At 45.0% G+C, this 24,211-nt stretch overlaps 1 protein-coding gene across 1 annotated transcript in view; it reads right to left on the bottom strand.

Annotated features, from left to right (window-relative positions):
- Positions 1–271: 271 nt before the first annotated feature.
- The window catches only part of CHSY1 (chondroitin sulfate synthase 1), a 77,906-nt gene continuing 53,966 nt past the window's right edge, over positions 272–24,211 (bottom strand). The window contains exon 3 of the mRNA XM_075713980.1: positions 272–2,894. Coding sequence (XP_075570095.1) covers positions 1,302–2,894 — 1,593 coding nt within the window. The 3' untranslated portion in view covers positions 272–1,301. The remainder of the gene's footprint in view (positions 2,895–24,211) is intronic.

The following is a 24,211-nucleotide window of genomic DNA, read 5'->3' as shown; positions in this document are numbered from 1 at the left end:
AGTTCCTCTTAGAACACCCAAAAAAATTCCTAAGCTTACTTGAAGTCATTCCAAAAATGTTAAAGAAATTTGGGATAAAAAGATCCGGGAAAAAAATTTTTTAGAAAGTAATCTTTGGAGATCATTTACTGCAAGTATGATGTACACTACCTTATCAGTGAGAAGATGCAATACGTTCCTAATATATATATATATATATTTACACACACATATATATATATATAAAAAAAATATTAAAATGACTAACAGATATTCAAGGAAAGGTCAAGAACCTAAAATAATGGATATTAAATAAATTAACAGTCTATCAGATACAGAAAAAAATAATCCCAAAACAGAACTAGTAATCAAATGTAATAATTGTTCCCATTAACGTCACGTAACCAACTGAACAAAATCAATGCAATCGGGTGCAGTACACTTGGTATAGAAGATTTTTCAAAGTTCTCGTCAGGGATCTCTAATTGTTCGTTGTGTACTGTCGCTTTGCTGCAAGAGATTCGCATTTCCCATCCTCTTCCCCTCCCTCGTTACGCTTCGGCATTTCTTGAGCGTTTCGTCTCAGCTCTAGACAGGACAGCGGTTGAGGGTAATACACAGAACCCACCACAGATTCTCAAAACATTACGTCCATGTATGGACCGAATATAAAAGACAAAAATTTCTACAGGGACTAATCGGTTAGCGCGTTGTGCTTACTTTCTTCCCCCCCTTGAAGTCGCCTGGCCATAGTGAGTGGAAGTGTATTTTTAAACTCAAATTATCAGCCATCTGGAAAAAAAACCTCCTGCGATTGATACCCTTATCATCGCCACACCGATTTGTTTTGTTCTAACACAATTTAAAAAATAATGGCTATCCTTAACAAAAGAAGCAGAATCTTTGCACGGTAGCAGTCACAACAAAACATTTAGACACACCGTTTTGTCACTTGGCTTGCACGCTCAGGTCCCAATTTACAGAATCCCAGCAACGAAGACAGCAACAGAAAAGGTAGGAAACAATCTTTTGTTCATAAGGAAATTCTAATTCAAGTCAGATTTCCGCTGATTGGTCAGGTAACTCTTAAACACGTTTTTTGTTTGAAGGCAAATATTGATCACAGTTTTGTTCAAAACCAAAAACACAACAACAAAAAAACCAACGGCCGTGTTCTTCTCAAAACGAGCGCTTCGTAAGAAAACAATGATGATTTCTAAAATATATCCTGTGTGGTCTTTTAAAAGTGAATTATCAAAAAACATTTTCCCAAAAATAAATTAGATAATTAAAAAAAAAGTCTTTTCCAGCATAGCTGGACATTAGGCTGTCCTCACTGAGCCATTAGTATTGCTGCTTTTCCCAAAATTTGGGTCATTTTTTTCAAACCATATTTCAGCCAGCTGTTGTGTGGACCCATAAGTTGAAGCTTTGGACCCCAAGCACATTTTATATTGTTTTGGATCAAGGTTAGGGTCACAAAAAACAGGATGATGCACATGGACTACTCCAATTTCTTGGCTTCGGAAAGTTTTTAAGCCAGCTTGAATGACTTTGTTAAATAGGTCTACGTCTTCAAGGCCCCAACCTTGGATGGAGACATCAAAGCCGCCTGCTCGAAGAAGATCACCTTTGTAAATACAGGTAATACCAAAGCCATAGTTCCTCCAGAAACCTGTTTTCTGGGTGAAGGCAAAATGATTGTCACTAGGAACTTTTCCACTATAAACAATTTTTGGATCATACTGGCTAAAAATGATGGGAAAGTATACTTGTTGACCCAAAACCGTATTGGTTCTACACCGCTGGAGGAATTCTGTGGTAAACACTAAGTCAACATCACAGAAGAAAAGCAAAGACTCATTCTGGAACTGAGAAGATCCGACTTCCAGAGCCAGTGCCCTCGAGAATTCCCCCGACACCGGTAAAACCTGCATGTCAGCTTTGGGGTATTTGGAGCGGTAATCTCTCATCAGCTCGATCTGCTTCACTTTGTCAGGGTTGGAGTTGGAATTGAAAAGCAGGACAACCAGCTTGACGTTCTGGTTTGGAATGAGGCATGTCTTTTCGAAATTCCCCATGAACCTTGCGAACATGTCAAAACGTCCGGAAAGAGGAATCAGGATGTTGATCTTCTTGTCTTTGAGTTCCTTCCTCTCTACTTTTGATCGGCTGAGCTGGAAGGGAACAAACATCTTCAGTGAGTTGGAGAGGAAAGACAGGGATCCAGAATCCTGGTTGATTTTGCTGGCCAGCTCTTTGGCGTCCATCTCTTCGTGCTCCATAAACTGGATCTTGCTGAACGTCTGCTGCAGGTATGCGTGCCTCCTGACGGGGACGGTCATCTTCTTCCCCTTATGCTTTTTGTACAGAAGCAACAAGTCAAGAACATACTCTGCTCCATACATCGGATTTACTCTGCGATAGCCATACTGTATTTCCTTGAAATCTATGATCCTCCCCCGGGTCTTGGCGTTGGCGTTGATCATTTCCATGACCTGCATAACAATGTCATCCAACGCTTCACGCTGAGAGGAGTCCATTCCTCTCCGAGGGGGCTGCCCGTCGGCACCCGAATACAAATACTTCCCTGTAAGAAATTCCCACTCCAAGATTTCTTCCCGGTGGCGGGGCTGGAATCGCATGAAGGAGGGCGGCATCCCCAGCTGCAGGTCATCTTTGTTGATTTCTGTATTGCTGTATTTGCTCATCAGGACAATTTCCCGGTGCAGCTGTACAGTCCGGTGGCGCAGCTCTGCTATCTTGCGGCTCAACATGTAGCTGTGAAGTCTGTACTGGTACGGGGGGTTCTTATTGGGGTGCAGCGTTATAGCTCTGTGTATTTTGCTGTTCCTCAGGTCTCGGATATAGCCTTTTTTGTTCTGCTCATAATTTTCATAAAACAGCTGCTGCATCTAGAAGAGAGAAAGGAGAAGTTAGTGCCTCGGCAGTGCTGTACTTGTGAAAGTTAGCCCACGCAGCCCCCGCTGGGAGAAAATTCCTCCTTGCTCGCAGGGCCAGAAGGCTTTCTGAATAAGCTGTTCTTGGTTTTAGGCACAGGTTGTAGCAATACCAGCTGCTATTCAAGGAAATTAAGAGGATTATTCACTGTAAACTGGTAAAAGAAACATCTACCATGGATTTGGGATTACTACAGCCCATTCTAGAGATATCACCGTTGGCCAAACAACTGAGCAGTAAGCAGATTGTAAGCTCATTTTTTCACCACAATACAGCATCACCAGGAAAAAAAAAACCATGAAGCATTCACTACAAAACTCTTACTATTCTTCTGCTTCCCTTGGGCTTTAAGAATAAAAATAATAAAGAACAATAAAAAAGGATGCCATATACATACTAAGCAAGTATGACGACACCTTTTCCATTACACCCAAATGCTGTTCAGGCATTAAAAATCCAGCTTGCTGAATGTTTTAGCCAAGATGCTGAATATGTTCTCTCAAGTGCTGGAATGCAAAGCCACAGTTCCCCTGTCATTTTAAAATGTCAATATAAAGTAAAACGCACCTGAGATTCCTAGCAGCAGTTCCAGAAGGAAGGTAATACAGGATGCATATGGATGCTAGAATAAAAGCATTCTTGAAGTGGAAATTGCTATTCGAAACAAGAAGATAGTGAGCTAAGATTGGATTCAGAAGCCTTACGGGAAGCCGCAACTTAAGAAAAGCAGGCAAACCAGCTTTACAGTTTTCAGTAGGTCAGGCAGTAGCTGATATAATGAAAGGCATGTGGAAACCAGGATGATAATATGGAAAATAAGCTGAAAAAAAAACTCCAAGAGAAAAAAAAAAACCCTCAAGGCTGAAGTTATATACCAGCCTAGACAATGGATGTTTAAAAAGATCACGGGCTGATTCTATGTCACGGCACAAATGTCATCAATCTGCCAGAGGAGCTGACACGACGGCTTCATTCGATACAGGATCCAGTCTACGTTATTGGCAGCAGAATTTGCTATCGGTAATACAGTCAATAAAGCACATGTACAAAGGCTGTAAAGATTAGCAAAGAGCTGAAATCCAAAAGACAAACAGAAGAGAGAATGACTCAAATATGACGGCAATTAAAGGGAGCACTAAAAGGAAAATCACAGGCGCAGAAAACCTCCCTTTAACAGACAGCGTGAGTGATGCTTCTACCAGCTGTTCAGACCCAGCAGAAGTCCTGTTTTATTAGGCCTTCGGTTGCATTTTTCCCATTATTGTGGACAGACATTGAATCTAAGGGATAAACTTACACCTGGATTTAATTGCCGCTATCTTAACAAACCAGATGTGCACATACTGAAACCTGAAATCCAGCCTATCACCACAGACAGCACGGGAGCAAGCCGCATCTACTTGAAGCATCTTGCATGGATTTTAATCTGAACAAATGCAACTCATTTCAAAGGAGGGAGGGAGGAATTTCAGCTGGACTGAGAAAGAAAGGCCATTTTTTTTTTTCATGGGTCATCACCAATCCCCCACCCTTTCTCCTTTCCTGCTCAAGTTCACCTTGCCCACTCTCCCCCGAGGGATTCCTGCTGCTTTCATGCTGTCTGTGAGCAATTCAGGCCAGAGGCCGCCTCTTATTAGACAGATCCCATACAGCAACGCGGCCAAAGGAGAACATCTTGGCGATGGCCTCTTGGCAAGCCACAGACGAGCTGCCTGTCAAGATGTATATCCCTTTAGAAGTCATGCAAGATTTAAAAGAGTGCTACGGGTAGAGGTTAGCTGGTCTAATCCAGTGTTCAGCAGAGAGTTATCCAAATTGAATGAACCTCATGCTTTCCCAAGCAGCATGTTTTTCCACTCACATGAAGACTGTTCTTCATTTGTATCCCTATACTGTTTCCTCTACTCATAACACTTTATTTTTTTGTCCACTTTGAGTCTCGCTGCTTCTGTTAAGGGCTCTAGGAGACCTCAAATCACACCCACTTACGGTCGGTCCTGTAAGCACAATTTATTACAATGGAGAGCTCAGACAGCAACAAGACCAGTCCAACACTGCAGGACCCACACGTGTATTTTTACTGACTCCACTGATTTATTCTCTCTAACGCAACATATCTATATACACAGAACTAGAAGTATTAAATGCATATGGTAACAGGCTGGAGATTTCACTGACATTTTAACTACAATACAACTATAGGCACAGGCTTTCCCAAGAGTATTGTGACTTCAGATAAAAATTCTTAAATCATGTCATTAGGCAACTGTTATTTAAAGGAAAATTGACAATAGAACTTAATTACAAATCGTGTTTTGAATTTATAAGAAAACAAAATCAAGACCATGCAGCCTGAATGCATTTATTCCAAAACTGCCATCTAGGGCATTCTGAATTAGCTACGAGAGGAAACCATGAGAAGCAGAAAGGCTTTTCGATTACACAACAAAGTTTTAATAGAATACCGATGGGTAGGAAAATGTTATGAAACTTCCCAATGGAAGTAAAGATACAAACTCCTAGCAAGTAGCCCTAAATAAAATTAACAAGCGTATTTTAAAGCTCTGGTTTGCCATGCAGGAGTAACCTCTCAGCTAGGCTAGTTAACTTCTGAACTTTCAATACTACTTCTTGCCTCATCCAAAAACTAGCTGGCCTTGAAAACTGAACTGAAAATGAAACATGTCTAAAACGTATCTCAGCAAGTCCTTACACTGGTGCTTCAACACAAAGCAATTCACAACTGAAACATCTATTAACGGCCACCTTGCTCCAGCCAAAAAGGTGACAACTGTAACAAAACCCGCGCCCCGGCCAGCCCTGCAGCGCAACTAATGAGAAGCACCGCAGTAGCCAGGTTTTTATATAATCCTATTTTCCAGAAGAATGCCTTGCAAGGCTGCCACTTCCATTGTTTTCCCTATGAAGTCTCCCCCTCTCCTACTCCAGCGCAGTAGCAAGCAGCGACAGGCGCGGGACGTGCCAGCGTCCTGCAGCCCCGATCCCCCATCCAGGAACCGAGGGACGCCCCACACCGGTAGGCAACGCGCGGAAGGGGTTAATCAATTCAGAGAGTATAATGACTTACAAACTAGTTTTGCACAGTGGTATGAAGTGCCATAAACGAAGTCCAAGTGGCCAGCAGCCAACAGAGCAGTTTAACCCTTCCTGGGCCGAGGCGCCTGCGGACGCTGACCCAACGCTGCGGAAGCACCGCGATGCCCACGGGCTTTCCTTCATGATAAGGAGCCCCACGTGGATTGCATTTTCTCACCCACATCTACAAAACTTTAAAGAAGTGAGCACTTCTCCCATATGGTTTGACAGCTTCACCAACATTAACCCATTTAAATCATTAAGTTAGTGCTAGTCCTCGGCGTTGGGTTTGATCGCTAACAAGGGCAATGTCTGACCATCACCCATCCCTGCTAAGGTAGTTTCTACCTCATCTGGGTCCAAAACACTATCCTAAATATTACCTATTAGCACACGTGGGCTTTTGACTCCATGCAATACTGGTAAGCCGTAAGGAAGACAAAAAATTATCATTACCTCTTGCATACATCATTAATAGAGATTGGTGGGTGGGAGAAGACAACAGAGAAATTTATTTGTAATTTCTGTCTGTAATTTATTTGTTCCTCCCATGTAGCAGCCATTAAACGCAGACACGGAGAGCAACACAAGCACGTCTAACAGACATTACGTGCAAACTTCCCCATGCCTGTTACCAGATTCTTGCAAGCTGAACTCTTGTAAACTCTTCTTTTAGTGAAACAGGTTTCTCTGTGATTCTTTTCAAAAAAAGAACCTTTCATGGATATTAATTTTGCAATGATTATATTCTAAGCATGCTTTATTCTAGTGCAGAGCACTGAGAGCATAGGGATACAAAGAAGAGCTACTCTTTATTGACCACTATTTACTCTAGACCTGTTGAAGCCTTAAAAACCCTAATGTTCCCCAAACCATTAGAGACTGAATGTTTAACCTGTGGTACAGCTGTTGTGGGCACTACTGGCTCGTGTCCAAAAGACCAACTGAAAGGAGAGAGTGTTATGTTCTTCGTTTTAAATGAAGAAGTCTTTTGCAGGCCAAAAAAAGTGTACTGGAGAAAATGGGCTTTAAAAATAAGACCAGTTTATGCAGAAACTGGCCCGCAGCCACGGATTAGCCCCCGAGGGCTTTCTCTCACAGCTCCAGATTGTACTACCACAGCCCAGAAAACGCAGCCCCACAAGTCTCATGAAAAGCAATCGTGGACAAGACATGTTGTATGGCAGGCTTCGAAATGCCCCAAGATGTGCTTTTAATACAAAGCCAAACTAATCAAAAGCTCGAAAGCAAAAGCACACGAGCACCTCGTTTGGGAGGAGATGAGCACATAGGTCCCTCTCCGCAGCCGGTGCTGAGCTGTTCTCCTATGGGAGTAACGCGGGTGCCGGGACAGCCCTTACCCTGCCCCGCAGCTCTGCTGCCAAAACTATGCAGGATGCTCACCCCCATCTCCTCCTCGCTCCTCCTTCCAGAGATGCAGCGGTAGCGGTGCAAGGGGGCAGTTCCTCGTGGTTGGCTGAAGTGAAATGAAAGATGTTTTGCACCCACATCCCAAGCAACTGTATGAATTAATTGTAGCCGCACTAACACAGCTTTGCCACTTTGATTAACCAAAACAGATCACTAGTTTTCTGATTTTTAAATCACCAACATAGCTAAATTGATAAAATATTCTGCATGGAGACCCAATGGAGAGGAGCAGCGGGTCTTCATTTACTGCTGACTTGCCTGTGGCGCAGAGAGAGACTGTAGTGACCTCCCTGGATACAACTCTGCATATTCCGGGTTCTTACTAGCGATGATCTTTCCGTTTTAAATCCCAATGCTTTATGTGTGATCCCACAGCTAACCACTGACATGACTGAAGTCACTCCTGGGCAGGCTTATTATGGTGGAGACAAACACAGGGAAGTGATGGATAAACACTCATTTCCAGTGAACTTGGCCACTTGTTCATCCCTGTAGCCTCCCCAGTTGCCACTACAGGAAAGGATGCAGGAAACGCCACTCGGTGCTGGGAGATCAGGCTTCCCTCTCGGCTGACAAGGGAGGCCCCGAGCTCTGGAGCACGACTAAATGATGTGATCCCTAAGACGAGTTAACTTCTCACACAGATTTCATCATATACCACTGGTTTGCATTTGCTTTGTTTCATAAATTAAAGAGGGGCAAGAAAATCAGCTGGACATCCCGAATAGCCAGTACTCAGAGTTTCCATAGCAGACTGCTAGGGAAGCAGAGGCAGACGCAGCTGTGATATACCGTGACCTCTGAGTGCAGTAACTCCAGGCATGCTCTGAAGCAAGATTTATTTTGTACAACACAGTTGCCTCTTCTTATATGATACTAAGTGAAACAGCGCCTGTCTCACTCAAGAGCCTCGCAGTGCCTTCTGCACTGCTCTCCTCTCCAAAGTATTCGAGAAAGGAAGCCAAGTATCTAAGGCAAGTTTCGAGCATAGCAAATTCAAGGTCACTGAATTCCCAAGGAATCTGTGAACTAGGAGAGTTGCTGCTGGAGTTCAACCTTTCATTAACAATACCAAGTAGCTGTTTAATTAAATGACTGTCCTTCTCCCAATCCTTTCTTGTTTAAGCAAGTAGAAGAGCTTAAAAACTACTTAGTCATTTACAGTTTCTCAAACCTTTAAAGTAGCCTTTAGAGTATTCCCAGCTTAGCCACAGAAAGAAGAAAACCTGCAAAAATGAATGTGTCATCAAAACGGGCACCGTGTACTTCACCTCTGACCTTGAGCTCGACGATCTCATTAGCCAAAAGCTACACGTGGAAGCAATCCACAGCACTTGGGAACTGAGATCCCCCCACCACGAAGCAGAGGAGAACTTCCCTCTGCCTGGCCCTGCATTAAACCGAGCTTCATCCTCCTGGTCTAAGCGAGGACACAGGATCCTCATCTCCTCTTAGTCACGAAGCCAGGATTCCTTCCTCAGGTCTCACCTATTTTGGATAAGGGGGACAAGTTGAATCAGCCCTGCGGTGCAAAGAAAAGAAAGACTACTGCAATTGCACGGCACTCTCAAAAGAAGATAGCTGCTCATTTAGTGAAACCTCCTTCCCCTTGGGTGCATCTGACACACAAACTACACAGGTGCCATCATGCCTGGAACTGCTTCTTTAGAGACACAGATTTCTGTTTTTAAAGCATAACCAGAACATAACGTGAAAGCATTTTGTACCTTAGGAGTAACCAGATAAAACAGAATATGCCATTTTAGGATATTTAGATTTAACTGTGCAAGTCTCAGGAGAGCTGGATGCAATTGCAGGCTACGCTTCCAAAAGGTTCTGATTTAACAGAAAGGAAAACAAATGAAACACCGCTAAATATTAACAAATGTTCTATCCTACGGCTATTAAAGAAGCGGAACATCATAGGTGCTAATGACTAATTATCATTGCTATTGCTTGACAAAGTGTGAGTACACTTTGTTTCTAGCACAATTTCCAAATCACAAGTCCTGGTGCAAACTGCTGTTCTGCACATGGCTCTCCCTTGCTCCAGTTAAGGCTTTGACCCCCGGAGCAAATGATTCAGCTCTCCCTCTCCAGCAGAGAGGGACTGCCTCTGTCCCAGATCCAAACAAAACCAGGAACACAGTGACTCGCCACTGATGTGTTCACTTAAAGGCCAGACTCAAGGGATGATGCCAAATTACTTGCCCACCGAATATACTGCATCTTGGGATTTCTCTTCCTTGTTGTCAACTCCACACTTTTAGACTCTGCAGTACAGGCAGAGTACAAGAAAAACTTGGTTTTCATTATGAATTTCAACAGGCCCATGAAAGAAAGAGCCGCAGCCTTGGAAGTCAGTATCTGCTCTTTCTCATGCAAAGTGTTAAGATTTCAGAGGAGCAGCACACGACCCTTGGAGGGTAGTTTCTTGGAGCTGATGAGCAGAAAGTGTCTGACATCCTGGCACATATTTTTTTGGATGCTGGAAACAGTTAGAGGGATGCAGTCTCCTCTGAGCAGAGACTATGGAAGAGAAGACCTCTTCTGGACTGCTGTGTGATTTTCCACCATGTGTTTTCAAGAGGCAGTAATGTAATCATTTAGAAATACTTTTGTCCATGGAATTCAAAGATTCCTATTTGGGAGCTACTTTCCACATCCAGTGGTTTTGTAGGAGTTGCGAGCTGTGATGGATGATGAGCCTTTTTGGTCCCAAAACACTTGGCAAGGCCACCACAAGCTGCTGCTTACAGGGGGGTGGAGAAGAAACCCTCTGCTTGGAGAAACTTCAGCTGCAGCCTAGGCATCCACACGTCATCTCGACAGCGGTCCAAGATCAGAAACGAAGCCAAAGCAGCGCAGCCTCTCTGCCAGACTGGCTGGGGACAGCAGTGATTTTGTAGCACACACCAGACCAGGCCTCCAGATCTCTGACAACACCAGATTCTGCAAGAAGCCTGGGGGCAGGACTGACCGCAGCGGATCCGGCTGCAGGATCCAGCCCTTTCAGCCTTGTCCATATCACCAGCACAGCTTGCTTTTGCTGCAAGGTGTTTCAGGACCCCTCGCCCCTAAGCAGGTCCAGATGTGGCCTACATGGAGACAATATCACGGTAACGGGTCTGGGCTGAAGGACAGCACTGAAGCAGTCGCATCAGCGCAATTTAACCTCTCTGAGTCTTCACGGGAGATTACTGTGAATTTAATTAGCCAAAGATCTGGCTTCAGAATAGCTACTGCTGCAGTTCTTCCCTGGGTGTAAAAAGGTGGGGGTGTATTTTAAAAAACAGATTAATCTTCAAGACTTTTGGCAATTCCAGCTTAAGCAGCACTGTTTTAGATGAGGTGGGACACAGCTCCCTTCTTTATGGCAACAGGCCATGCTTGCTGTTTCTGATCCCTCGTGAAGACTCGTGGCAGGAATAGATCTTTTGGAAAGGGGTGAGAGGGGAGCGGGGAATGCTGAATAAAATCCCCAAGACAAGGCCAACTGCTGAACTGCCTGTGTCAAAGCTGCAGCCCTTTGAACCTGCAGTGCCAGGAACAGCCTCAAAGCGACAGAGCATCTTTCGTAACTGCGTTTAGAAATCTGTCTCCTTTATGCTTTCCTAACAACCGATGGTAAAACCACTTCTCTGCCAGCAGCATCGTATTGGCTAATGAAAATTGACAGAAAACTAGGAATGTATTAGATTTCTGATTTCTCTGCTAGACAGCCCTCCTCCCAGCTGCCACAACAGCCGCTCTCGTGGGTGCTGTTGTGTTGTGCCTCTGCCAGGCGAGCAGCTGGAAAAAGGGATGTTGTTCAGGACACACTCTTGAAACCTTAGCCCCTTCCAAATCGGTGGTGGCCTGTCCCTAGGAGGTGGCAGCTGCACACCACCTCATGCTGGCGGGGATGTCTGAAACACAGAGCAAGCCAGCGTTTAAATGAAGTCTGAGAGTGGGCTCATTCCACCCACTTGGCCTCGCTGGATCCATGTGGACATGCTGGATCAATGCTCGGCTCTGCTTGCGCCTCAGCGGTGTCGCCTGGTTTGCAACACCACAAAGGAAAGGTGACGGCTGAATCACTGTGGTGTTAACTGGATGGCACAGCCACCTCTCTCCTCCGAGCTTGGAGTTTAACGAGCGCTCCAACATGGTGCTCACTAACTGCTTCTTCCAGGGTCATGCTGACGACACCCAGCACTTAAGGTGATTTAACACCCACAGCCCTTTAGCAAAAAGGGCACGCAGCAACTCTGAGCTGGCAGGTGATGGGGACCTCCGTGGGGATTCGGCTGACTTCTTTCAAATGAACATTACCCCCATCTGCCAGCCAGCCCTGTTAGTAATTCAGCACAGGTTGAAGGCCACTGGCCCCAAGCATCCCCGCCACCCCTCCAGCTCAGCAAGCTTAGGAAGAGCCGCTGTGGCTGAGCACAAGGCACCAGGGCCTGCGAAAAGGCAGAAAACCTCCCAGCGAGGACCACGATCTCCCTCCGCTTGCCGCGGCAAGGCTGCCTGCCCTTGTTGGCCGCTGCTGAAGGCTGGCCTGCTCCGAACGGGAGGGGAGCCGGCAGCACGAGGCAGCACTGGGTCTCCTGCCCGGGACCTGTGTCAGCAGCATGCCCTTCCAAGGCATCCAGCGACGAAGTGGGAACTCACTCCGCTGGTTGCTTCTCCTAAATTAAGCTGGATTTAAAAGAACATCTTTTATTCCTGTTGGTGGAAAATAAGAACAAGCTATGGAGTTCCTTACAAACGCCCACAGAACCAGTGCCCAATACAGAGGTAATATTTGTGGCATAGGTGGACGGTTTCACTGCTCTGTTTTCACCAGCCTGCGAGTTCAGATCAGTTCTTCATCTTCAATCTGGTTTTTCAGCCAGAGCCACCATTTCTGGAGCTGGTTTGAAGACCGCCTACAAGGGCCTGGACTCAATCACCAGCTTGTTTCACACGGGGAGCGACGCAGGATGACAGCTTCCAGGGTTCACTAAAGCTGCACAGCATTGTTCTGAAGTGTGCGTTTTAAACGCATGCACTTTTTTTTTTTTTTTTGCCAAAAGAATTGTTTAATAATTGCTCAGAGGAGGGGAGGGAAATAAAGCCACAAACCCTTGTTTTATGTGGAGAAGCCACATTTTTCAGTCAGCCCATGAGGATCCTACAGCTGAGTCCTGGCCCTGGGATAACGCAGCTTTAGAAGGCTGCGATGGTAAAGAGCATCGTGCGGTAATGCCACTGCTGCAGACAGAATTTCCACAGTGAGATGCCACGATTGCGAAAGTGTTTTTCTTGCACTCGTATCATTACCACGCAGGACGTAAAGCCTGCCCACTATTCTGCACTGAGTTTAAAAGCCAAATCTGCCCTTCGTCTCATCGCTGGAAAATATACGTACACCGTCCCAGCACAGGTGTGGCACTGCCAAAACCGTAAGGTGAGAAGGTACGTGCAACACACACTGGTTTGGTTATAAAAGATACGGCTCCTTGATGAACGGGGGGATCAGCAGAGGAAGTCTGCCCATTCAGAGGGCTGATGATCTCTCAAGAATTTCACTTTCATGCCCTGTACATCAAAAGCCCCACAAATTGTGCATTAATAGCTCTAACTTAAAAGGTCACCTATTTTTGTTACTTGCTTCGCTGAAGCACAAGGGATAATGTATTTAAAATAAGGCACATTTTAGGAGAAAGTAGCGATTTACTAATGCAAACTGAAGCTGCATTTTGATAGGGTTCACAGGTTGGGTGCAGATTCAACACCCTGGAAAGAAGAGAAAAGCAGTGAAAGAAGGGAAAAGCACAGCTGCACATGCACAGGTTTGGGACCAGCCCGTTCCTCTGCAGTTTCACATACGCTCTGAACCAGAAGAAAGGCAACACGTTTCTACGCAGCCACAGCTTTTATTGTCCTCCTGTCAGTGGAACAACTTTCTCATTATTAAAACGAGCTGTCAGGCAGACTGGCATTTCCCTCCTCGCGGTGTCCAAGTTAGCCCGTTCGTTCAAATATGGTTAAAAATTTCACATGGTGTTGCTGGCTAACTGTATATGGTCTGAGGTTTTCTGGAAGTTTGCTGTCTGGCACAGTTTGGAAAAGTAACAAGCAGTGTAACTCTGCAGCGCTTTGTAACCAAGTGCCTCTTGCATTACACACAGTCTGTCAAACCAAGGGGCTCACCTCCGAACGGGTGTATTTAAGCTTCACTGATGCACGCCATCCATCATCTAGCTTTGACAAAAAAGAATATTCAGCTGCTGCTTTTGTAATGCCCTAAATTAAAGCTCGAGATGTGGATACCGATAAACCCAGCTATGCTGAATATAAATGCATTAGCCACCATTAGAAATGTAAAGTAAAAAAATAAGTTAAACACTGCCTCAAGTAATCCCAAGCTGTGAAGGATTTGCTACTCACACAACACCCTGAACTCCCTTTTGAGCATTAGCTATGCACACATGAAGAGCTTTTTGGTCCTTTCCTAGGGTTTTCTTCGCTCCTCTGCTTCCGCCCTGGAGGACCCCTCGTCCTGCTGGTTGCGACCAAGCTGCCACAGGTACAGTTTTGGGAGAGCAGACCCGACCCCAAAACTTGTGCCCACCACATGCAGCCACCGCTGCTTGGTCCCTCCATCCCTCCAGCAGCCTCCAAGTACTTTTCTTCTCTTCCTTCCCCCTTGAAGACTGCAGCCCCTCTGGATTTGGAAACTGGTCAGCTTGGAGGTATTTTAACATTTTCATTAGTGACTTTCCCATCGACGCTTTTCACTCATCTGGGAGACAGGGACAATGGGAGGAGCACGGAAACCCGGAGAACTTCTGGGTGGGTTTGACCGCTGCGTCCAAGTCCCATTGCTCTGGGAAACCTTGTGGGTGCTCGACACTGCTGAGCACAACGGAGAAAGGCAGGGAGGGAGGAAAAGCCATTGCTGGGAAAGCAGAAGCAGCTTTAGCCAACAGATGGAGAAGGCTGGTGGAGTTAGCAGCTTCGTTCACCAAACAGCAATGCCTTGTCTTCTTATGACCCATTTTTAGTTGTTGATCGAGGACATTTCAAGGGATTCAACTCATGAATAGCAAATGACTTATGCTGGGCTTGCCAAAAAGCCTTCTCCTTGCTGCAGGAAGGCAGGGCTGCTTTGAAGTAGCTCCTGAACCAAGACAATTTACAGCCTGACAGTTTAAAGCTGCATTGAAACGGGTACTCGTTTCCTCGGGGCGTTATAAATCGCCGCGGTTCAGACGCAGGCGGGCCACTGGCCCGGGAGGGCAGGGTGCATGGATGGGGACTGTGTTCTTCTGCTGTCCCACGAAGGCACGTCCACGAGGGAGCCAGAGCCCTTCAATGGGGCTTTCAGAGGGACACACAGGACTACTTTCTGCTGCATTTTCCTTAGTACTCTTCTGAGATATACTTGTATCATCTGAACTGCAGGTTGTTCCCGAGTTCAGTGCGGTTTTGAGCCGGAGCTAATAAGGGCTCTGACATGAACCCGATGAGCAAATAGGTGTGCTCCCAACTCACAGCTGACAGCAAGCTTTAAAACCGCTACTGAGAGCAAGTTCTTTTGCAAACAGGGTCAGCTGGCAGCAGAGGGACGTGTTCCCCATTGCTGACTCGGCCCTGGGGGTAGCACCTTGTGTCAGAAAGATGGACACTGACACACTACTTGCATCTTAAAATAGCAGTACCGTTCAACACGGCTTATGTGGCAGGACCTGGAGGCACCCAGAGAGCTCAGGGTGGGAGGAAGGCTCTCGCTCTGCTCCAGGACATCTGTCAAGGACATACTCTATCGCAACAACCTGATTTGGGATGCCAAATCCAGCGTTACCAGAATTTTTCTCTAAAGCCTATAGAAAAAGGTACGCAAGTACCCCAGGATTCTCACCCCTCATTTCATGGCTGTTTTGCCCATCACCATTTGGTTTTTTTTTAATTCAAAGAGCCAGCAGGTCAGCGTGCAGGGTGCTGGACCATGCTTTTCAGCACGCTGTGCCTCTGCTGCCTTTGCCTCGCCTTGATGTGAATGCCAAAGTCAAATACAATCCACCCACCCAAACCAGATGTTAGAAACCTGTCTGTCTCTCTTCAGCTGTCCTCTGAGGTCTGGCCTCCTGTCAAATGCCTGAGGGGATATTTTCTTTTTTTATTTTTAAGGCAATGATAATAGGTTCAAAGGCTTTTTTCAGTTTGGAGAAGGCAAATCTACACCTGGTCCAGAACTGCTTTAATACACACCAGCGAATAACAACCCTCTGTCTCTGAGGGAAGTTTGGCCTCTTGACTTGCAAAATAGTTGTCTTCTACCTTCACAGAAATTTTAACAGCTAATTCAGTAGTACCACAGGAACACAGGTGACAAATCTAGCCCAATCTATTCAGTATGCCATCCTTTTATTCAGCAAACTGTCAAAAGAGAACTTTTATTTTCCCCTCTGGTATGATATTTGTTTCTACAAGTCTTTAAGCCAGAAGAATAGAGATGTTCTCCTGCGTATTTTGCTCTCCATGGAAACAGTGCACCACTACAGTATTTCCCACAGATAAAAAAAGAGAGGAGCAAAGGATGGGCAAAGAGACGGGGAGAGAGTGGAAGGGAGAAGGCACAATGGCAGACCAGAAGAGGCAAGCTTGCAGCACCACTGTGTTGTCTTACAGTACTTTTTAAGCAAGATGCTCCTTTCGGGTACTTTATGTCCTAAAAAAACCCCAAAACATAACAGCAGTCTGTGTTGTGCAAAGTCGTAAGATGGAAAGCATTATGCTAACCTTAAAATGTAGCTCGGGGGCCTGGTGCATCACAGACAGTCTAGTATTAGCATTATCTAGAAAAGCACTGAAAAATGCATCGCAGGATATTGAAGAAATCTATATCCGGATATTAAAATTAGTGTTCAGTGAACTGCTAGGAGTCACTATCACAGTATGGTCAGACCACAAACTTAATGAAGCCTAGGAAATAAAGCACCATGACTAATTCGAAGCACATTAAAAGAAATCACATACAAACTCCACTAAATCCATCAACTCAGAAAGGATACTTCTTTGCCTTACTTAGGACAGGTGAGGAGATGGACACTTGATTTACACAACACGTTGTATTGCTCATTGCTTTATGCTGATTTTCAACAAAAGTACTGCCTGTTCTTGAAGTCTGGAATTTCACATTTTGATGATCCTAAGAAGAACATTTTATGGCTGGAATCGAAATGATGTGGCCAGAACCTGAAGACCTGGCACACTCAGTGCCTGCCTGCTCCTGCCTTCCTGTTACACAAAGCACTGTCCTCTTGGGCAATAAGGATGAGCGTCCAGGTTTTGTGACATGCTAGCAGAGTAACATGTCATCTTAGCAGCTGTAGCGTGTTATTTGCAATGAGTCAAGTAGTAGGTCAAAGCAGGTCTTCCTGGCCCTGAAAGCCCAGTTTCCTGGGCTCCTCATAGGTTGTTTTTTTCTGTGGTGTAGCCCTCCTGTCCACTTTGAATGGGAAAGAAACCACCCAACTCATTAAATGTCAGCTTCTCCTTTTTGTCAAAGGGCTAAAATACATTGGGAAAGTAAAACAACCCCACAACATCAGAAAGCACACATCAAAAAATAACCCCATCCAACACACCCTTCTCATCTTCATCCTTCAGACAACTCCCACTCGGTACTAGCTGAGGCTGGAAACTGCCCTGGAAGGACATTTCCCTGAGCTGGTCTGCTCTGCTCTGCTTTTGCTTTATGTTCCACAGAAGAGCAACTAGACAGGCATCAGATGGTTCATGGGCATGAGAAAGTGTGCAGTAACAACAGTGCATGACTTGCTCAAGGCAGCATTCGGAGCTTTATGAGCTGCAGGGGATCATACAGCAGTTCTGCACAGATACCATGTTAGACAGGAAGTTGTGTGATAAATGCCAACCTGGAAATTTCCTTATAGGAAAAGAGATATACTGAAGACGTGAAAAGAGCAGAAGACAGTAAGGGGTCATAGTTTATGAGACTAGCTGGAACTACTGCTAGTAATTTGTGCCCCAAGTGCTGCAAACGCCAGGAAGTGTGAACTATGTGAACTCACCAAGATGTAGGTTTGTAAGAGACGCACCAATTCACGTCATTGCTGAATGATGATGTCAAATCCAAATGTCAAATCCACTCCACCGGTGAGTTAGCCGGCTCTATATTGGGTTTCTTTCTTCACTTGCAAGTTACAGAAACCATTACCCTGACATAACGGTTAGGGTTTTAATAGCATGAATCTTTTGGTCATAACCATGAAGAAAAAAAAGAAAAGAGTAATAATCTGTAAGCCTCAGTGGCAAACAAAAGAATGCAATCTTTATTCTCCTGCCCACTAAATAATTATGCTTACATCATGCTAAAATAAAAGTCTACGTTGTGCTTTCTGCTATTAAAAAACAAGGAAGAGATCAAACTGTCCATATATATGGAATTATAAATCCAAGCCATATATAACCCAGACCAAAGTATGCAATCAGGACATAACAAATGGAGTTTAATACTCAGAGGAAACCACAGCTCTGGAAGACATTTAAAGGAATATTTCCATTTTCCTAGGTACTATATCAGGTTCTTGGCCAGACATTTTTGATTGCACTATACTAAAAATATAGTCCTAGTTTCAGAAGACAAAAATTTTAGGAGCATGACGAAATGTGAGAGGTAATTGCAATGCACCGCTGAGCTATTTTATTACATTATCTAACATCTTTAAAGAGTAGATTAGCTCACACTGCAAACATTCTGGTTTCCCTGATGTTTAAGTCCTGGCATCGATACAAGCAGCAGAAACAACCGTGCCCGAAGACAGGGGAGCGGTGCTAGCGAGCTTCTGGAGCAGGTTTCCTCAGCAGAACGGGCAATGCTTTCCATCCAAGAACTACGTGGAAGAGCTACAGCCCCTTTGTAAATGCAGTCCGGGAAGATGGCTGGGAGAGGTGCGTGATCACTTGCCAAGCCCTCCTTAGCAAAACTGAAACAGCCAAACAGTTACTGGCATCGCGTGGGTCCCACTGCAGACATAAAACTGGGGGAAGCCAATATGAAAAGCTGTCGGAGGGCCCCAGGAGCCCCCAGCCCCACAGAGCACACTTGCCGGTGGTCGAGAACTGCTCCCTGCTTATCTGCCCTTATTTAATCCTAACTTCTTATCTTCGCAGAAAGAGAGGGCACAGTATTAACATGATAATGTCTTAAGAACTAAGGTTGCCCAAAATTAGAGATATTTAACTCTTAAGAAAAGGTCAAAAGCACAGTTAGAAACAGCAAGTGTGGATATGACAGAAGGGACTCCCTACACCTGCAACAAATAACACACTTCAGTGGGTGAGATTTGCACTACACAAATCCCTGTTTACCTAGGAAATCTGTATTTACAATGGCTGCAGTTACGCTTTCCTTCTGCTCTTTGCCCTCCCACCTGTTACAAGAAGAAGAGGTGGGAGCCCTCCTGCAGCCACGCCGTTATTCACAGCTACCTTCCTTCCCTCTTCATTCTCCGGCTGGTTAGTCCAAGAAATCTTATCGGACAAAAAGCAGGGAGATAGGCAGTAGTCTCTGTTTGTTGAGGGAAAGTATAATTACTAAACAAACTTCTGCTTCCTTTGTACAGCCAGGCTCAAAAATTAAATAACTGCTCCCCTCCTTAAGCGCAGGGCAAACCTCCAGGGAACCTGCATGCAGGTGGATCCAGCATGGCATGGGATGCAGGGAATAAGCAAACATCTCTCAAGAAAGGAAAATGGAGGAGAAACATCAAGGTCTTTAGTTAAAAGTACACAGTAGCATTATGTTGCTACAATCCAGTATATGACATTGCAGTTTATTGCTCTATAAAAGCCAGTTTTAATCCTGAAGGCTGTCTTCAAGCAGCAATTTAAATATAGGGTTTCAAACGTGATATTACAAAAGTGAAGATTCATTTTAGACAAGACTGAATGAATTGTATTTTGAATGTTATTTTTCTAAAAAGGTACAGGCTGCCATAAAAACTAGTCAGAGAAACTACATCCAGAATACGAGGTGCCAATGGTCAAGCGTATCCTCATTAGAGGGTGGCCAAGTGATATTTATTTAAAGTGTTATGCACTATGAATTAAACATTTATTTTGTGTCACCCAGTAAAATATCTGAACCTCATTTTGGCAGCTGTGCAAATTCTACCCTGAGTGCATTGACGACTGACTGTACTTCCTTTGACTTTCATAGAGTCTCTCTTCTCGTTTTAAGAGAAAAACCTAAAAATCAAGAATGCCAAAAATGCAAACATTCGTGTATCAGCCCACAGTATGCAAAAGGAGGACGAAAGCAGATCACCCTTCAAGACACCATCTTTATTAAGGTCACAGATGGAATTACGGCATTATAATTAAAGTCTTCGAAGGCTTGGCAACCTCATCCTGTAGGAGCATCTCTTCTAAACGATCTGGGAACACAGACTTTCCGCTCCTGGATCGGTGGCTTAAACAGGGACCCTATTAAACATAATCTCTGAGATCTGACTATGAGTTCCTCTTCCCCCATAAGGAGAGAAGGAGCCTCACAGATTTTGGCCGGATACCCCCTGCAGATCCTCCTGCCCAAGGTGGCTAAAGCTAGAGATGACAGCCTGCAAGAAACTCATGTCAGCCTGCTATTAATATTTACTCAGTCTGAAAAGCGTTTTGGCATGGTTTTAACAGGATTGCAAGATTTATTCCATTTCAGACGCTCTTTGGACCATATAAAGCAGAGCAGCGCTGCTGTGTGTCACGGTTTCATTGACTCAGCAGTAGAAACGTGCCACTTTTTCTACCTCAGAACAGGCCTGGAGGGCAGGATTTGCCTCTGCTACCCGAGGGACCACGATGGCAGATGGCAAAAACTCTTAACAACGAGGAACTGAAATAGGACCTGTTGACACCTACTCGTCTGGGGCAAAGCAAATTCAAAAGGCACATTCTGACAGACCAACATTACTTCAGTGCCTGGCACACAAAAGAATTGTCACCACATGTACTGCCCATTGTAGGGTGGTTTATGATGAAGCAGGAGTAATGGGGTGGGATGTTCTCAAAAAGCACGGGAATGGGAAAAGAGAGAGTTGCAAGCAAGACTGCCAATATTTGCTTTGTTTTCTTTAATTGAATGGGCATTAGCTTAAGAAGAAAAGGCATTTACAAAGGACAAGCCACAATTTGAGCACTAGATGTGGGTAGTTACTATCTGACAATATGGAAATGGGGTTTCATTATTGATTTAAAGGGGTAATGAGATCCAAGAGCTGGAAACAGGGGCACCACACTGTCAAAGTGGCTAAACTTTTGAACAGCTTCACCAAAATGGAGAAAGTGGGCAAGATAATACACTATTGTCCAACTACTCAGACTTCGAAATTAGATTAAAAACCTTTTTAAAAAAAAAAAACAACTTTAAATAAAGTTTCTGGGAGCTGTTGCACAGCCTCTGTGCACAGAGCATCCCAGCTGCTTAGATGTGACCATCCCATCTGGACCACAAAAGTATAGCTCATTACCTTATGCAATTGCCTTTGTCTTGCTCAGCTTGTTCCTACCACTCACAGCCCTGTGTTAATAAACCTTTATTACTAGATCTACTATTTCAGAGCTTCAGCAGTTGTCTGCCAGCATCAGGGAAGACTCGGTGGTGTTAAATGTATTTGTGGTAGCAGAAGATATCAGTGGAGGAGGTCAGAGGGGCACGGGTGCTTTGCTCTGAAAAGTTGCCGAGCATCTCACACCAAACCAAGATGTGAGATACAGTCCTTTTTTCTACGAGGTCTGGCTAGTCAGCCATGCTGAAGGTCACTGTTGGTCACCAGAGCTGGTGCCAGGAATAATTCCTATCCCAGGACAGATGGAAGAATAAATCCTTCCCCCAGAGCACTCTCCTACTGCAGCATGGGATATGCCTCTCTCTTAAGACCACTTAAGTACCTCTCACCTAATCAATCATCTGCCTGTGGAGAAGATCAGGAATTAACCTCTCTCTTGTCTCTCTGGAGCAAAACTGGATTAACCTGAAATTCTTGAGTTAATACAGAGATACCTGGGTGAAACTTAACAGCCTGTGATGCACGCAAGATCAAATGAACAAAGTCCAGGAGGGGATGCGACTAAGTGCTCTACAAGCTACGACTCTAAGCGCAAGCACTGCCTGCTTTTCCAATTGCTTATGCTCCGCGCAGAAAAAGTGGATTTAGAGCTGTGGCTCCAAGGCTGCAGTGTGGTGGATCCCTATCAGCCGCAGCATTGCTCTGCCTCCCTCGCGGCCGCCGGGAGCACGGCGCGGCGATGCCAACCACAAGCATCCAGTTTCATAATGAGTAACGGCACGACAGCAGCCAGCTCCGGGCACTGCCGTACACCGCACCTCGTGGAAAAACCATTGTCAAACACTGTGCAAAGCCAGTTAGTTAAATGCTGCCAAGAATCAGCTGAAAGCAGTCGCAGTCTCCCCATCAACGTGGACGGGCGACTCCCATGAACCTGCAAGGACACAATATTGTTGCACATTTTATGCTGCTCGGGTAATGACACCAGTTTGAAGCGATCCAAGCCTCAGCCCAAAGGATAAGTATTTAAGAGCAGGAACTCCAAGTTAAGCTGTGGGCACAAAAAGTGACTTGGGATTAAGTAGCATTTTGCTTTGCTTAGACTGTTACCCTGGGTGGAGCACAGCAGCTGGTCCAGATATCCCTGAAAGGCACTTTGCTCTGCAGTACAGCTGTATCCTCCGAGTTCTCTCGGTGCTGGAGACCAAAAAAAATCCTAGTTTGAGTTTAAAAGAGCAGTGGATAGGGAATGCTGACTCAGGATTTTAGCTTTTCTCCTCCACACCCCACCACATCCCAGTAGTGCTAGAAAGGTGCTGTGTTCCCACACCCAAAGCAAGAGGATAAGGAAAAAATAATTCTTTGGGCTCTTCCGACAGACAGCAGAAGACACTCAGTGGGAATCTGTATCAGTGCAATGCACCAAAACTCAGCGAACTGTCATTAAAATGCAGCCTGATTTGTGTCCAGAGAAAACCAGCGTTCTCTACAATTTTTTTCCCCGCTCGCAAGACCTGCCAGCAGCGCATGATGCCTCAGCTGCACTGCGATGTGGGGAAGCTCAGCAGACAGCGGGATGAGCCTCAATAAATGAGAAGCAGCAGGTTCAGAACAGGGGGGAAGGGAAGGGATGAGAGAAGGAAGCAGATTACTGGCTGTGGCCACAGATATATTCATTATATAGAAAGGACATGAAAGGCTTTACTTAAAGTGCCAACGTCAGTTCAATGTATTTATAAGGATTCAAACAAGTCCCACTGGTGCAGAACAGCCCGCAGGAGCTTTGCGTTCGTGTAATTTAATGGCTCTTTGTTTACTGAAGTCAAAAAGCAGTGGCGGATTTCAGTGAGTCCCCGGCCAGGCCCTGCGCAGCTTCCAGGACTAAAACAGCCGTCGCTGGAGAGTGCACTGAACTATGGTGGGACAGCTTGAATTAAAAGGCTGTTGTAAAATAAATCCTGTGATAAGAGCAATTAATGCTATCCTAACTATGTCTTTTCCCATACTCACCACTATTCTTGCTGGCTGCCAACTTGGACAGCCTCGAAGGCACTCCTCCCAGGCAAAAATAAGAAACTACCAGCGAGGTGGGGACTTTAAAAATATACTTTTGCCAATTTCTTTTCAGTCCGGCATACTGAATACAAGATATAAAAAAAACACTCTGCAGCCTTTTGTTCTGTGATGTATTTTTATTACTGGCAAAACCATTAAGCTTGAGGTTTTCTTATTTTATCTTTGCATTCAGTTTTTTGGGGTGGTTCGGGGTTTGGTTTTTTTGGTTTGTTTTTTTTTTGTAATCAAAATGGCAATAGTTTATTATATGCTTTGAGGTTTCCTGCACACAAAAAGAAAAAAAGGCTATGCTACTATTCCTGTCTCTAATTCATCCCTTTTGCTTGCTCTGCTGCGGGCAAGACTTCAAATCATAACCAGCAATTTCGTCTGCCTCCTAGTTACCAAAAATTCCTGCTGCACCCACTGGTGATTCACAGACCGAGTGCGACACACATGCACACACGTTTGGGACCAGGACACCCATCGGAACTAGCAGATGCCTGGCAGCTATACCTTTCTGTTCATTAAAACATGAAAGCAAGCCAGCTTAAAAAGCATCCCCGATAAACCAGTGGAAAACACACGTGCGCTTTCAAAGGGGTTTTAGGCTGATTAGTTGGAACAGTATTTTCAAGCCAAGAGGATGATACTGGAGCATTACACGCCGCTGAGATACGGTACCTGAAATGTACCATTGCTTGTCAAAATGGATGTGTCCAAAGGCAAAAATCAAGGCACTTCTATGAGAAATATATCTGCCATTTCTAAGACAGACATGGAAAGGGAGAGGAACTCCTTCAGCATCACTGTATTTAAACAACATTCCAGCTCCGGTCAGCCAGGACATCCCTCATCCTGCCTGGAAGATCACCCTCCAGTGAGGCATGGCTCAGCACCCCCTCAAACACACTGCGAAGTATTGCCTAACGCTGAACGATAGCGCGCCATCTTCCATGCAGTATTTGCAGAAGAACACGCTCATTTGCATCCCCAGAACAATAGCTAAATTAATGGAGATGACTGCAATTCATACAGCCTTGTGTCTGCAGCAGTGGAAAGGTCAAACAAATTAAGGCTCTGAATTCTGGGCAGAGATTTCAAGCTGGCTGTCTAACACTTGCAAC

Source organism: Pelecanus crispus, chromosome 7, assembly GCF_030463565.1.
Source record: "Pelecanus crispus isolate bPelCri1 chromosome 7, bPelCri1.pri, whole genome shotgun sequence".
NCBI lineage: Eukaryota > Metazoa > Chordata > Aves > Pelecaniformes > Pelecanidae > Pelecanus > Pelecanus crispus.
This window is presented reverse-complemented; position numbering and strand designations above follow the sequence as displayed.